The sequence below is a fragment of the Rhinopithecus roxellana genome, chromosome 15, assembly GCF_007565055.1.
Source record: "Rhinopithecus roxellana isolate Shanxi Qingling chromosome 15, ASM756505v1, whole genome shotgun sequence".
NCBI classification, from domain to species: domain Eukaryota; kingdom Metazoa; phylum Chordata; class Mammalia; order Primates; family Cercopithecidae; genus Rhinopithecus; species Rhinopithecus roxellana.
In genome coordinates, this window is record NC_044563.1 from 38,393,519 (window position 1) to 38,408,388 (window position 14,870).

Consider the following 14,870-nt stretch of genomic DNA (forward strand, 5'->3'; position numbering starts at 1 on the left):
GTACAGTAAACATTTTACATAGTAATATATAGGATTGTCTTCTAGATATTTTTATGCAAAATGATGAAGTATGTTTTCTAAAGAACTTATGTTTGTGTAGGTTCTTGTGCATTTGTGTGTATTTGACTCTCTTTTCTAAGTATAGACCATGCTTCATTTCACTGAGAATTGGCAAACTGTTTCTATAGAGGGCCAGATAATAAGTATTTTCTGCTTTGCAGGCCATATAGTCTCTGTTGTAACTATTCAGTTCAACCATAGGCAACAATATGTAAACTAATAGATATGGCTGTATTTAGGTAAAATTTTATTTGCAAATATAGGTGGCCTACAGACAGTAGTTTTTTAACCTCTGATTTAGACTATCCCTATATGCTGTATTTGACCCATTCACTTAGATTTTTGTGTTGGAAGAAGTCATTGAGTCAAACCCTCTTTTATAAAAGAATTCATAGCTAGTTAGGAATTGGGGCTTGGATTTCTGGTCAGTTTTCTTTCCAGCGTACCATGTCTCAGCATCTAGAAAAGTTTTGTTTATATCTGGAACCTTAAATGTCTGGAAACTTAAATGTCGCTCGTTCTGTGAAACCTTTCTTAACTGTTCCTTCCATGCTTTCCTTTTCTTTATCTCTTGCTAGAATTTATTGGTTTTTCTCGTGGCTTCTGTGTCACTTTTTTTTTTTTTTTTGAAACGGAGTCTCGCTCTGTCACTCAGGCTGGAGTGCAGTGGCCGGATCTCAGCTCACTGCAAGCTCCGCCTCCCGGGTTTATGCCATTCTCCTGCCTCAGCCTCCCGAGTAGCTGGGACTACAGGTGCCCGCCACCTCGCCCAGCTAGTTGTTTGTATTTTTTAGTAGAGATGGGGTTTCACCGTGTTAGCCAGGATGGTCTCGATCTCCTGACCTCGTGATCCGCCCGTCTCGGCCTCCCAAAGTGCTGGGATTACAGGCTTGAGCCACCGCGCCCAGCCTTCTGTGTCACTTTTAAAAATAGCCTTGATCATGCTGTACTGAAGTTAATTTACAAGTTATTTTTCACCAGTAGACAGCAAGCCCCATGAAGGAAGGGACTCCCATATCCCTTGTGTTCATCACTGTAAACTAGCATCTAAGAGTGCCTGGCTTATCAGTACCCAATATGGTTATTGGCTCTGAAGGAAAATGAACTCCCTGCACTGGGAGAGATTATACCTTTTTCATGTCTTTATTTCTCAGACCTAGTACTGTACCTGGTTGATTGCACAAGTGTCAGTAAAACTTTCTGGACTGAAAGGGTTTAATCCTTTTGTTTGATTTCCGCAGTGATGGTCTCTGCTACTTTTCTTGCTCCTACCCTGTGCAAAGACCCATTTTTCCCATTTTCTCTGTCAACTTTTCTCTTTCAGCACCTACATGATTGTTTTAGCTTGGTTTCTCACTTTCACAGCCCATTTTCCTGTGTCTATAAAAGGAATGGTGTCCTTAGGGTTTTCAAGGTAAGCGATCATATCATCAACAAACAGGGACAGTTTGACTTCCTCTTTACCAATTTGGATGCCCTTTATTTCTTTCTCTTGTCTGATTGCTGTGGCTAGGACTTCCAGTACTATGTTGAAGAGGAGTGGTGAGAGTGGGCATCCTTGTCTTGCCCCAGTTCTCAGAGGGAATGCTTTAAACTTTTCCCCATTCAGTATTATGTTGGCTGTGGGTTTGTCATAGATGGCTTTTATTACATTATGGTATGTCCCGTGACTGATAAAATAATTCAGCAAAGTTTCTGGATATAAGATTAATGTACACAAATCAGTAGCTCTTCTTATAAACCAGCAGTGACCAAGTGGAGAATCAAATCTGGAACTCAACCCCTTTTCCTTTTACAAAAGCTGCAAAAAAAATTAAACTACTCTCTGGTTCCAAGATGGCTGAATAGGAACAGCTCTAGTCTACAGCTCCCAGTGTGAGCGACGCAGAAGACAGGTGATTTCTGCATTTCCAACTGAGGTACTGGGTTCATCTCACTGGGGCTTGTCGGACAGTGGATGCAGCCCATGGAGTGTGAGCCAAAGCAGGGCAGGGCATTGCCTCACCTAGGAAGCACAGGGTATTGGGAAATTCCCTTTCCTAGCCAAGGGAAGCCATGACAGATGGTACCTGGAAAATCGGGACACTCTCATCCTAATGCTGTGCTTTTCCAATGTCTTAGCAAATGGCACACTAGGAGATTATATCCCATGCATGGCTTGGAGGGTCCCACGCCCACAGAGCCTTGCTCACTGCTAGCACAGCAGTCTGAGATCGAACTGCAAGGTGGCAGCAAGGCTGGGGGAGGGGCGTCCACCATTGCTGAGGCTTGAGTAGGTAAACAAAGCAGCGGGGAAGCTCAAACTGGGTGAAGCCAACTGCAGGTCAAGGAGGGCTGCCTGCCTCTGTAGACTGCACCTCTGGGGGCAGGGCATAGCTGAACAAAAGGCAGCAGAAACTTCTGCAGACTTAAACGTCCCCATCTGACAGCTTTGAAGAGAGTAGTGGTTCTCCGAGCACGGAGTTTGAGATCTGAGAATGGACAGACTGCCTCCTCAAGTGGGTCCCTGACCCCCGAGTAGCCTAACTGGGAGATACCTCCCAGTGGGGGCTGACTGACACCTCATACAGCCGGGTGCCCCTCTGAGACGAAGTTTCCAGAGGAAGGATCAGGCAGCAACATCTGCCGTTCTGCAATATTTGCTGTTCTGCAGCCTCTGCTGGTGATACCCAGGCAAACAGGGTCTGGAGTGGACCTCCAGTAAACTCCAGCAGACCTGCAGCTGAGGGTCCTGACTGTTGAAGGACATCTAACGAACGGAAAGGACATCGATACCAAAACCCCATCTGTACGTTACCATCATCAAAGACCAAAGGAATGCAGCTCCTTGCCAGCAACGGAACAAAGCTGGATGGAGAATTGACGAGTTGAGAGAAGAAGGCTTCAGACGATCGGTAATAACAAACTTCTCCGAGCTAAAGGAGGATGTTTGAACCCATCACAAAGAAGCTAAAAAAACCTTGAGAAAAGATTAGACAAATGGCTAACTAGAATAAATAGTGTAGAGAAGACCCTAAATGACCTGATGGAGCTGAAAACCATGGCATGGGAACTACATGATGCATGCACAAGCTTCAGTAGCCTATTTGATCAAGTGGAAGAAAGGGTATCAGTGATTGAAGATCAAATGAACGAAATGAAGTGAGAAGAGAAGTTTAGAGAAAAAAGAGTAAAAAGAAATGAACAAAGCCTCCAAGAAATATTGGACTATGTGAAAAGACCAAATCTACGTCTGATTAGTGTACCTGAAAGTGACAAGGAGAATGGAACCAAATTGGAAAACACTTCAGGATATTATCCAGGAGAACTTCCCCAACCTAGCAAGGCAGGCCAACATTCAAATTCAGGAAATACAGAGAACACCACAAAGGTACTCCTCGAGAAGAGCAACTCCAAGACACATAATTGTCAGATTCACCAAAGTTGAAATGAAGGAAAAAATATTAAGGGCAGCCAGAGAGAAAGGTCGGCTTATCCACAAAGGGAAGCCCATCAGACGAACAGTGGATCTTTCGGCAGAAACTCTACAAGCCAGAAGAGAGTGGGAGCCTGTATTCAACATTCTTAAAGAAAAGAATATTCAACCCAAAATTTCATATCCAGACAAACCAAGCTTCATAAGTGAAGGAGAAATAAAATCCTTTACAGACAAGAAAATGCAGAGAGATTTTGTCACCACTAGACCACCAGAGAAATGCAAATCAAAACCACAATGAGTTCAGAAGGAATAGTAGCAGCTCCTCTTTGTACCTCTGGGATGTACCTCAAAATAGTAAGAGCTATTTACGACAAACCTACAGCCAGTATCACACTGAATGGGGAAAAACTGGAAGCATTCCCTCTGAAAACTGGCACAAGACAGGGATGCCCTCTCTCACCACTCCTATTCAACATAGTGTTGGAAGTTCTAGTCAGGGTAATCAGGCAGGAGAAAGAAAGAAAGGGTATTCAATTAGGAAAAGAGTAAGTCAAATTGTCCCTGTTTGCAGATGACATGATTGTATATTTAGAAAACCTCTTTGTTTAAGAACAAAATCTCCTTAAGCTGATAAGCAACTTCAGCAGTCTCAGGATACAAAATAAATGTACAAAAATCACAGGCAGGCATTCCTATACACCAATAACAAAAACACAGACAGCCAAATCATGAGTGAACTCTCATTCACAGTTGCTTCAAAGAGAATAAAATACCTAGGAATCCAACTTACAAGTAATGTGAAGGACCTCTTCAAGGAGAACTACAAACCACTGCTCAGTGAAATAAAAGAGGACACAAACAAATGGAAGAACATTCCATGCTCATGGATAGGAAGAATCAATATCATGAAAATGGCCATACTGCCCAAGGTAATTTATAGATTCAATGCCGTCCCCATCAAGCTACCAATGACATTCTTCACAGAATTGGAAAAAAATACTTTAAAGTTCATATGGGACCAAAAAAGAGCCTGCATTGCAAGACAATCCTAAGCCAAAAGAACAAAGCTGGAGGCATCATGCTACCTGACTTCAAACTATAGTACAAGGCTACAGTAACCAAAACAGCATGGTACTGGTACCAAAACAGAGCTATAGACCAATGGAACAGAACATAGCCCTCAGAAATAATACCAGACATCTACAACTATCAGATCTTTGACAAACCTGGCAAAAACAAGAAATGGGGAAAGGATTCGCTATTTAATAAATGGTGCTGGGAAAATTGGCTAGTCATGTATAGAAAGCTGAAACTGGATCCCTTCCTTACACTTCATACAAAAATTAACTCAAGATGGATTAAAGGATTAAATGTTAGACCTAAAACCATAAAAACCCTAGAAGAAAACCTAGACAGTACCATTCAGGCCATAGGCATGGGCAAGGACTTCATGACTAAAACACCAAAAGCACTAAAACACCAATGGCAACAAAAGCAAGAATTGACAAACGGGATCTAATTAAACTAAAGAGCTTCTGCAGAACAAAAGAAACTACCATCAGAGTGAACAGGCAACCTACAGAATGGGAGAAAGTTTTTACAATCTACCCATCTAACAAAGGGCTAATATCCAGAATCTACAAAGAACTTAAACAAATTGACCAGAAAAAATCAAACCCATCAGAAAGTTGGTGAAGGATATGAACAGGGATTTCTCAAAAGAAGACGTTTATGCAGCCAACAGGCACATGAAAAAATGCTCATCATCACTGGTCATCAAAGAAATGCGTATCAAAACCACAATGAGATACTGTCTCACCCCAGTTAGAATGACGATCATTAAAAAGTCAGGAAACAACATGTGCTGGAGAGGATGTGAAGAAATAGGAACACTTTTACACTGTTGGTGGGACTGTAAACTAGTTCAACCATTGTGGAAGACAGTGTGGCAATTCCTGAAGGATCTAGAACTAGAAATGCCATGTGACCCAGCCATCCCATCACTGGGTATATACCCAAAGGATTAGAAATCATTGCTATAAAGACACATGCACACATATGTTTATTGCGGCGCTATTCACAATAGCAAAGACTTGGAACCCACCCTAATGTCCATCAGTGATAGACTGGATTAAGAAAATGTGTCACAAATACACCATGGAATACTATGCAGCCATAAAAAAAGATGAGTTCGTGTCCTTTATAAGGACATGGATGAAGCTGGAAACCATCATTCTGAGCAAACTATTGCAAGGACAGAAAGCCAAACACCGCATGTTCTCACTTGTAGGTGGGAATTGAACAGTAAGAACACTTGGACACAGGGTAGGGAACATCACACACCGGGGCCTGTCGTGGGGTTGGGGGAGTGGGGAGGGATAACATTAGGAGATATACCTAATGTAAATGATGAGTTAATGGGTTTAGCACACCAATGTGCCACATATATGCATATGCAACAAGCCTCCACGTTGTACACATGTACCCTAGAACTTAAAGTATAATTAAAAAAAAAAAAAAAAAAAAAAAAAAAACAAAGCAAAACAAAAGACCCACAAACACACAGGATAGCACCTGACACAGTTATCACTCCAAGTATTTGTTGTTCCAACCTCTCTCCCTCAGTCTGAGCTAACCTATGAGGAACAATAAAATAATGTAAAATAAAAATTGTAATTTAAGCAAAAAAAAAAAAATTAAACTACTTAGGAATATAACTAACCAAAGAATCAAAAGACCTCTACAAGGAAAACTACAAAACACTGCTGAAAGAAATCATAGAAAACAAAAACAAATGGAAGCATATCCCATATATGTGGATGGGTAGAATCAATATTGTGAAAATGACCATACTGCCAAAAGCAGTCTACAAATTCAATGCAATCCCCATCAAAATACCACCACCATTCTTCACAGAGTTAGAAAAAACAATTCTAAAATTCATATGGAGCTAAAAAAGAGCCTGCATAGCCAAAGCAAGACTAAGCAAGAATAACAAATCTGGAGGCATCACACTACCTGATTTTGAACTATACTATAAAGTCATAGTCATCAAAAGAGTGTGGTACTGGTATAAAAATAGGCGTATAGACCAATGGAACAGAATAGAGAACCCAGAAATAAAGCCAAATACTTATGGTCAACTGATCTTCAACAAAGCAAACAAAAACAAAAAGTGGGGAAAGGACACCCTTTTCAACATATGGTGCTAGGATAATTGGCTAGCCACATGTAGGAGAATGAAACTGGATCTTCATCCATCACCTTATACAAAAATCAGCGCAAGATGGATTAAGGACTTAAGACCTGAAAGTATAAAAAGTCTGGAAGATAACATTGAACAAACCCTTCTAAACATTGGCTTACGCAAGGATTTCATGACCAAAAACCCAAAAGCAAATGCAATAAAAACAAAGATAAAATAGCTGGGACCTAATGAAACTAAAGAGCTTTTGCACAGCAAAAGGAACAGTCAGTAGACAGACAACCCACAGAGTGGGAGAAAATCTTCACAATCTATACATCTGACAAAGGACTAATATCCAGAATCTACAACGAACGCAAACAAATCGGGAAGAAAACAGCTGCATCAAAAACTGGGCTAAGGACATGAATAGACAGTTCTCAAAAGAAGATATACAAATGGCCGACAAACATATGAAAAAATGCTCAACATCACTAATGATCAGGGAAATGCAAATCAAAACCACAATGCGATACCACCTTACTCCTGCATAATGGCCATAATCAAAACATTAAAAATGTAGATGTTTGTGTGGACGCAGTGATCAGGAAACACTTCTATACTTCTGGTGGGAATGTAAACTAGTACAGCCACTATGGAAAACAGTGTAGAGATTCCTTAAAGAACTGAAAGTAGAACTACCATTATATCCAGCATTCCCACTACTGGGTATCTACCCAGAGGAAAATAAGTCATTATTTGAAAAAGATACTTGCACATGCATGTTTATAGCAGCACAATTAACAATTGCAGAGTTCTGGAAGCAGCTCAAATGCCCAGCAGTCAATGAGTGGATAAAGAAACTGTAATATATATATCATCATATATATATCTATCATATATATGTATGATGGAGTACTACTCAGCCATAAAAAGGAGTGAATTAATAGCATTTGCAATGACCTGGATGAGATTGGAGACTATTATTCTAAGTGAAGTAACTCAGGAATGGAAAACCAAACATTGTATGTTCTCACTGATACGTGGGAGCTAAGCTATGAGGACACAAAGGCATAAGAATGATACAGTGGACTTTGGGGACTTGGGGGGAAGAGTGGGAGGGGACAAGGGATAAAAGACAACAAATATGGTGTAGTGTATACTGCTTTGTTGATGGGTGCACCAGGATCTCACAAATCACCAGTAAAGAACTTACTCATGTAACTACCACCTGTACCCCAATAATGTATGGAAAAATAAAATAATAAAATGTTTTTAAAAAAGGGAATGGTATCAAGAGATTAGTGTTGTAACTGCTGACAGTTTTAGCCAGGAGAGTACTTTAGATGCTGTCTGCGTCTGAGAGTCCCAATAAATTCTGTAGTTTTTCTTTCTACCCTCGTTTTATTTTTTTTTTTTCAAAATATTCTACTTTTAAACTATTTCTTCTATCTTTTACTAGATATTTGCAAATAATTAGCTTCTTAATACACAGTTTCTCGCAGAAAAATCTGTAATCTAAACCATCAGACACAGGTGTTCCCTCATATGTATTGTGACTACAGAATAGAGTGAAAGGTCTTAGTGAGAGCAAGTAGCCATGGGAGATGTAGAGGACATAGAAAAGAGTAACAGTAATTAGAGTTAAAGTCCTGTTTATATTCTTGTTTATCAAAATAAAGCATCAGTCCTTCCATTAGCATTACTTGTTAGAGATGACATCCTTTTGATTTTACAAATATTTAATTCTACAAGTTGCATTTTCCTAGGACTCCTAACCCCATTAAGAGGCTTTTTATTAACAAGAAGTGATAAGACATACCATCTTACCAGTCATTTATATATAATATGATGGAAATTATGCCTTTCTAGGGTTGTGCAACGTGGTAGTACTGTATCTTTTCTAATACTTATCTTCTAAAGGAGTTACAAGCTCTGTTTGAATTTAAGAATAATGTTAATAATGCCTTATAATTTTATATTTACAAACCATGATATACATTATTTAATCTTTATAACTACTCTGTAAAGTAAGTACTATGCTCATTTTATGAATGAGAAAGCAGTCTCACAAAATATGAGTAGTGTGCCATAAGTCATATGGAATTAGGTTGAAACCTAGATCTCTGTCACATCCAGTATGTTAATTGTTCATCACCCCACGGGACATTGTCTTGTTGGATTTTAGCTGTGAGTGTGTTTGTATGACATAAAGAGTAGATAAGGTGGATAAAATAAATGTTTATAAGCTTAGAATTGGTGACTTTCTCCTATGAAATATTATCAGTTACTTCTCAGGTTGAATGGAAAAGTTTAACTTTGCACATGTCCTAAGAAGATCAGGTAGAAAAGTGATTCTCTGGAGGTAAGGAGAATGCCTGCTGTAGATAGAAATGTAAAAGTCCTTTTGAATCATAAAGGGTAACATGGGAAAAAAAAGGCAGTCAAGCTTGAGAAAGTAGTTGAGATGGTCACTGAAGCAGCATGAGATCAGAGATTTTCACTCTCTACAGAGGTGTTCTTTTACATTTGATATCTTTATACAATCGTAGACACACTAGTTGATTAAACCTTACCAATTGCTACTTATTGTTATAGTTAAAAACTATAGGATTGTTACCCTCCCTTTAATGTACATGAAATTTAAATGTATTTTATTAACCCCCAAAATTAAGGGTTTACTTGCCACACAAACGTAGAAACCTGCTATGTAACTGCCACAGGACTATTCTTGGTCCCATTAAGTCTTTATGCACAATCAGTAGGGGATAAAGAACCCTAGTGCTTCTGATGAGTCTAGTCCATAGTGGTTATGTTGTTCCTGTCTGTTCTTACTCTAGGATACTCTAGAAAATCTCATATAGATAAAATAGTGGTATGTGGGCTTGGAGAATGGGGGAGGAATACAGTATTACAAATAAAAAATGTAGCAATATCAAAGATCATTGATTGTAGAATAGGAGTTCAAATCTCTGCTTTCTCAGTTTTAACTCACACATTGAGCAAAACCCCTTATCCCTGGTCTAGCATCAGTTTCCTTATTTGTAAAATGGGAATAGTAACAAAATATGCCCTTGTTTCTCATAAACTTATTGTGAGGCTCAGCTGACACAAGGTTTATGAAAGCCTTTGTAAAATGTAAAACATTATACAAATGTAGGGTACTATAACTATAATTCTGCATTTGGCTTTACTGACAAACATAATCTGCCGTTGGAATTTTAACTTAAATTACAGAATCATTGAAAACTTAATAAGTGGTGGATTTTAGTAAATTTGAGCTCCAATGGAAACAACTGAATTTAGTAATTTTATTTTATAATGTTTATTTCAGTGTTTTACATTTTGGTAAACATGTGAGATCATAGGAAGTCCTATTAGATAGCCAGTCTCTGTCTCTAGAGGGCACCAAAGGACTCAAATGTTTACCTGAATCTTGCTCTAGGTATGTATCTACATTTTTATTTTATTTTTTTAATCCTCAGAATTTTTATAACCACTTTTTTGCCAAAAGTGCTAAAATACTATATTTGTGATAGAATTAATTTTAAATTCCAAAGCGCCTAATAATAATTAAAACAACCCTTTAAAATATTGGTTATATAACTGCTTTTCTCTTGCCAGCTAGCCTTGTTAGAGCTTTACTTTGATCATTATCTAATCTAATTATTGGAGATACTGCTTTCATAACAAGTATTTGGCTCTAAATTATTTAGTTACTAGAACATTAAATCAACAATCAAATATGTTTGTAAAAACCAAGGAATGTAAATCCCCAATTTTGCTTTTATTTTAAATTATAGAAAAGAAAATGTAAAGTTTTGATGGTCAGTTACAAGATAGTCATGTGCTGTGCATTTCTTAAATGGTACATGATGTAACTTGAAAGTCTGTTAGTCCAGTATAAGTTATAAATTGCCTGTATAGGGCAAAAATGTGATAGATATTTTCTCTACAGTCTAAGATGATGTGTACATTTATGGTGACACTAAACATTACTTACGGTAGATTATACATGTAAAATTAAAGTAGAAGAAACACTTAAATTGTTAATCATATCAGAAATTTGTTTTAATCTTCTGATTCGTTGGCCTCTTAATTACTACATTTAGAGAGAGGTATGTAAGAGTGGAGGCCAGGTGGCTGCTTGGGCAGGGCCCTTCTTTCTGGGTTGCAGTATTTTGGCCAGGCTAATTCTAGAGTCACAGGCCTGGGTTTGAATCCTAGAACCACCACTTACTGGCTTGATATTACATAAGGTTTTAAAAAAATATTTCTCTAAGCCTCAGGTTCCTCAACTAAAATTGGGATTAATATTACCACCTGCTTTAGAGAGTCATTTTGAGGATTAAGTGAGATATTGTATATAAAGCATGTAGTTCAGTACCTGATACAAAGAATGTACTCAAAAAACACTAGCTGTTATTATTACAAGGTCTTAAGAATTTTTAGAATGTGTGTATCCAGAGACTCGACAATATTGATGTGTTCGAAGGAGGGTACACTGTTTGGGGGCAAATAAGTTTTCACTGGTATTCAAGTTATAGTATGATCTGCCTCTGCTGTAAATTTTTAAGACTGTTTCTAAAGTCCTCTATAATTTCATTTCTATTTTAGTAGGTAGCATTATGTGATTAATTGGATCACAGATAGTTCTTAATATATGGAGTCTGTAAATCACATTTGTTTTGAAATCTGAAAATTGGGTTATAGGAGTGGCTGAATAAGTTTTAATATAAAGTTGATTTATCTTGTAGAAGTTTTTTGCTCTAGCAAAAATTTATGTACTGTCTACCATATGGCCATGCATGAATGTAGTGGATTTTTAATAAATATTTATTGATGGTGATGATAATTTATAAATAATTGCTTTATAAGAGTTTTAAGGTTAGGCTATAATTTTAAAATTTTGCTCTGACTACATTTTTGAGAGATAATTGGAGCCTGTTTCCTATCTGAAGAAAACAAGCTAGAGGAGAATACTCAGTGGCCATCCTAGACAAGCATGGTCCCAAATTTGATGATCTTGAAAAGAGATACTTGAGCCTTTGGAGGTATCATGAGCATGATAGTGACAAAGCTTCAGAATACATTAGTAGATCTATCGTTATAATTTTCTAATGAACTTTATATTTACAGTATGATAAAAGAAATTACCTTTCAAGATTATTTTATGTCAGTTATCCTTATATTTGATACATATGTTTCTAGGAAACCAGAGTATCTTGAAAAAATGTAAATGTAAATATTTTAAAATATAGCAATGTATTATGAAGTGTATAGATTGTAATTTTCTTTGTACATGTGTTTTATGGTTGTAAATTGATGGAAGTTTTTGCCCTTCTTTATTCTCCTGGTAATCCTATATAGGTTCATGAAGGATTCCTGGAGAGTAAAGTGTTTATTTCGAATAGTACCAATTCATCAAATCCATGTGAGAGAAGAAGTGTTGACCTAAGGATATATATGCTTTGCTTTCTTCCGTTTATAATTCTTTTGGTCTTCATTCGTGAACTAAAGAATCTATTTGTACTTTCATTCCTTGCCAACGTTTCCATGGCTGTCAGTCTTGTAATAATTTACCAGTATGTTGTCAGGGTAAGTATAAAATACTTTTAACTAAGTTCTTATCTTTCTTATATAAGTAAAATTTTTGTTTACCGTGGAGGTAAAAGTAATGATATGTAAAGACCCCTACTTCATATGTGGCACACAGTGTACAATCAGTAGATGCTGGTTTCTTTTAGGGGGATGCTGTTGAGTTAGAAAAGTAAATGACAGAGAGATTAAACAGGCTTTGTGGTCAGATCTTGAATCTCAGTAAATATGCTTCTGGGCTTTGTGACAGTGCTTCAGAAGGTAGGAATACCCACTCTATTAGAGTTATTATGAGATTTAGGATTGTGTTCTTAGTACAGTGCCAAATGTGAAAGCAGGTACTCATTAAATGTATTATTATTTAAAATACTAATTAAATGTATTATTCTTTAAATCTTGTGATTTAAACCAATCACGAGATGCATTATATATATATATATATGCCATTCTATAATTTCCTTTGACTTCTGAACTTTTATTTGCTGCTACTGCTTCAATCCACTGCCACTACACTAGTCTGAAATCTGAAGTATATGCAATTACCTCAACTGATTTCATTGTCCCATAGGCTGGGGATTCTTAACCCAGTTTCCTTAAAATAATCTATTGTTGAGATTCAGGGATTCTTCAAATTCCTTAAAATAGTTTGCAAGATTTAGTATTTCTGTTTGTATGTATGTGTTTTGCTGTTGAGCAGTTATATAGCTTTCATCTTGCAAGGGTGCCAAAGACCAAAAAAAAGGTTGAGAATCCCTGCTCTAGTCACTCCTGATCTAATTAATCTTATATATTATTTCCAAGGTAATTGTTGTAAAATCTTCTTTAGCAATTTATTAAAAATTATTACTATGGATCTGTGTTTCATTTCCTTCCTCTTTGAATTTCAAAACCTGTAGTTTCTCTTATAGCACTGAGTGGGAGGAAACAGACAGGAAGTTCCTGTAGGCTTTCCAGAGTTCATGGCCCCTTAGCTAAACATGTAAGAGTCAGTTAAGCCGAAAAGGAGGTTCCTAAAATAGAAGAAACAGCATGAGCTGCTGTTTGGAGAAGAGAAATAGCATCCTGCTTGCTTTAGATAATAGTTTAGTATTGAATGAGCCAAACATTGTAATACCCTTTCATTCTAAACCCAGTGTGTATGGTTTTAGTCATGTATCACCATTATATCACACAATTCTATCTATGCTTCAGATGTCCTAGACCTCTCTGTTCCCCAAATTATCTTTGAGCTTTCACACTTCAGTTGCTTTGTTCATCCTTTTTACTTGGCCTTGAATTCTACTTCCAATCGGGCAAAGCAGAGAATGTAAGATGGTGAGGAGAGTAGGGACCAGACTTGGGGTATCTGGAAGAAGTGGCTATTTAGAGCTAATGTGCACTTTGTCCAGATGATGAGAGTTGGAATAAGCCTGTGAGTCAAGACCAAGCAATCAGAGCCAGAGTCAGGACATATATATTCAAATAATAAGGGTAATGACAACCATCAGATCAAAGAGTAAGCACTGAAACAAGAAGGAAACCTGTTCTAGGCAGCAGCAGAGCTATAAGGTAGAAAGCCAGTGTCAGGAACCAGGCATCTTAGAGAACTGAAAGAGCAATGAAAATAGAGTGGAGAATGAATTTCTATTGGGCACCAGCAGCAGTGGTTGATAACTTGACTGTATGGCTCTCAGCTTAGAACTTGAATGTGCTTATGTATTTCCTGTTGTGGCAGGAGCCATACCTAGTGTGCACAACCTGGGATTGCAGGTGGAAGCAGGTAGTCAGGAGCATTTTGCTCAGATGGAATGTATGGGCATGAGGGAAACAGTTGCTTTTGGCAGTGAAATCCTAACAGCTTGGCTACATTTAACATAGGGTGCTTTAAGTGTTTATTGAAAAAATTATTCACTTTTATAATATATTTGCTGTGGTGAAGCTCAAAATTACATGATTTTTCTTTCAATTTTAAATTATTTAGAATAAGTAAAGATGTAACTGGTCTTCTTTCTTTCTTCCTTTCTTTAGAACATGCCGGATCCCCACAACCTTCCAATAGTAGCTGGTTGGAAGAAATACCTACTCTTTTTTGGTACTGCTGTATTTGCTTTTGAAGGCATAGGAGTGGTAAGAATTTAGTTATTATTATTATTTTTTAAAATCTTAATTCAACACAATGATTTATATAGCCTAGCTATATTTAAAATTGCATATTTTTCTTTTTTATTTCACTTTTCTTTATTTCTAGAACATGATTTCCAATTTGGTGTGATAGATTAGAATTATAGTTTAGTCCTTCCACTAACAAGGAGCTTAATGTTAGACATACCACTTAGACTCTACTTCTCTTTTTCTTTATCTATAAAATGAATAAATTAGCCAGATCATTTTTAACATTTTATTGTGGAAAATTTCAAACCTATACAAAATTTAGAAAGTAGTATAATGAACTCCTATGTAAACGTCACCTGGCTTCAAAAATTATTAACTCAAGGCCAGTTTAAAAAAAAAACCTATATCCCACATACTCAAGCACATCTGAAGCATATTTTATAGATGACATTATTTGAAGAGAATCGGAATAGTGGCAGAATCACTGCTATATAAGAAGAGTTGGGTATAAATTCTCCC

The 14,870-nt window shown here is 37.2% G+C and overlaps 1 protein-coding gene across 2 annotated transcripts in view; it reads left to right on the plus strand.

Annotated features, from left to right (window-relative positions):
- SLC36A4 (solute carrier family 36 member 4) overlaps positions 1–14,870 on the plus strand; it is a 53,362-nt gene that overhangs the window by 16,771 nt on the left and 21,721 nt on the right. For both annotated transcript variants that reach the window (XM_010357361.2, XM_010357362.2), the window contains exons 7-8: positions 12,033–12,260; positions 14,268–14,366. In XM_010357361.2, the coding sequence (XP_010355663.1) occupies positions 12,033–12,260; positions 14,268–14,366 (327 nt within the window). The remainder of the gene's footprint in view (positions 1–12,032; positions 12,261–14,267; positions 14,367–14,870) is intronic.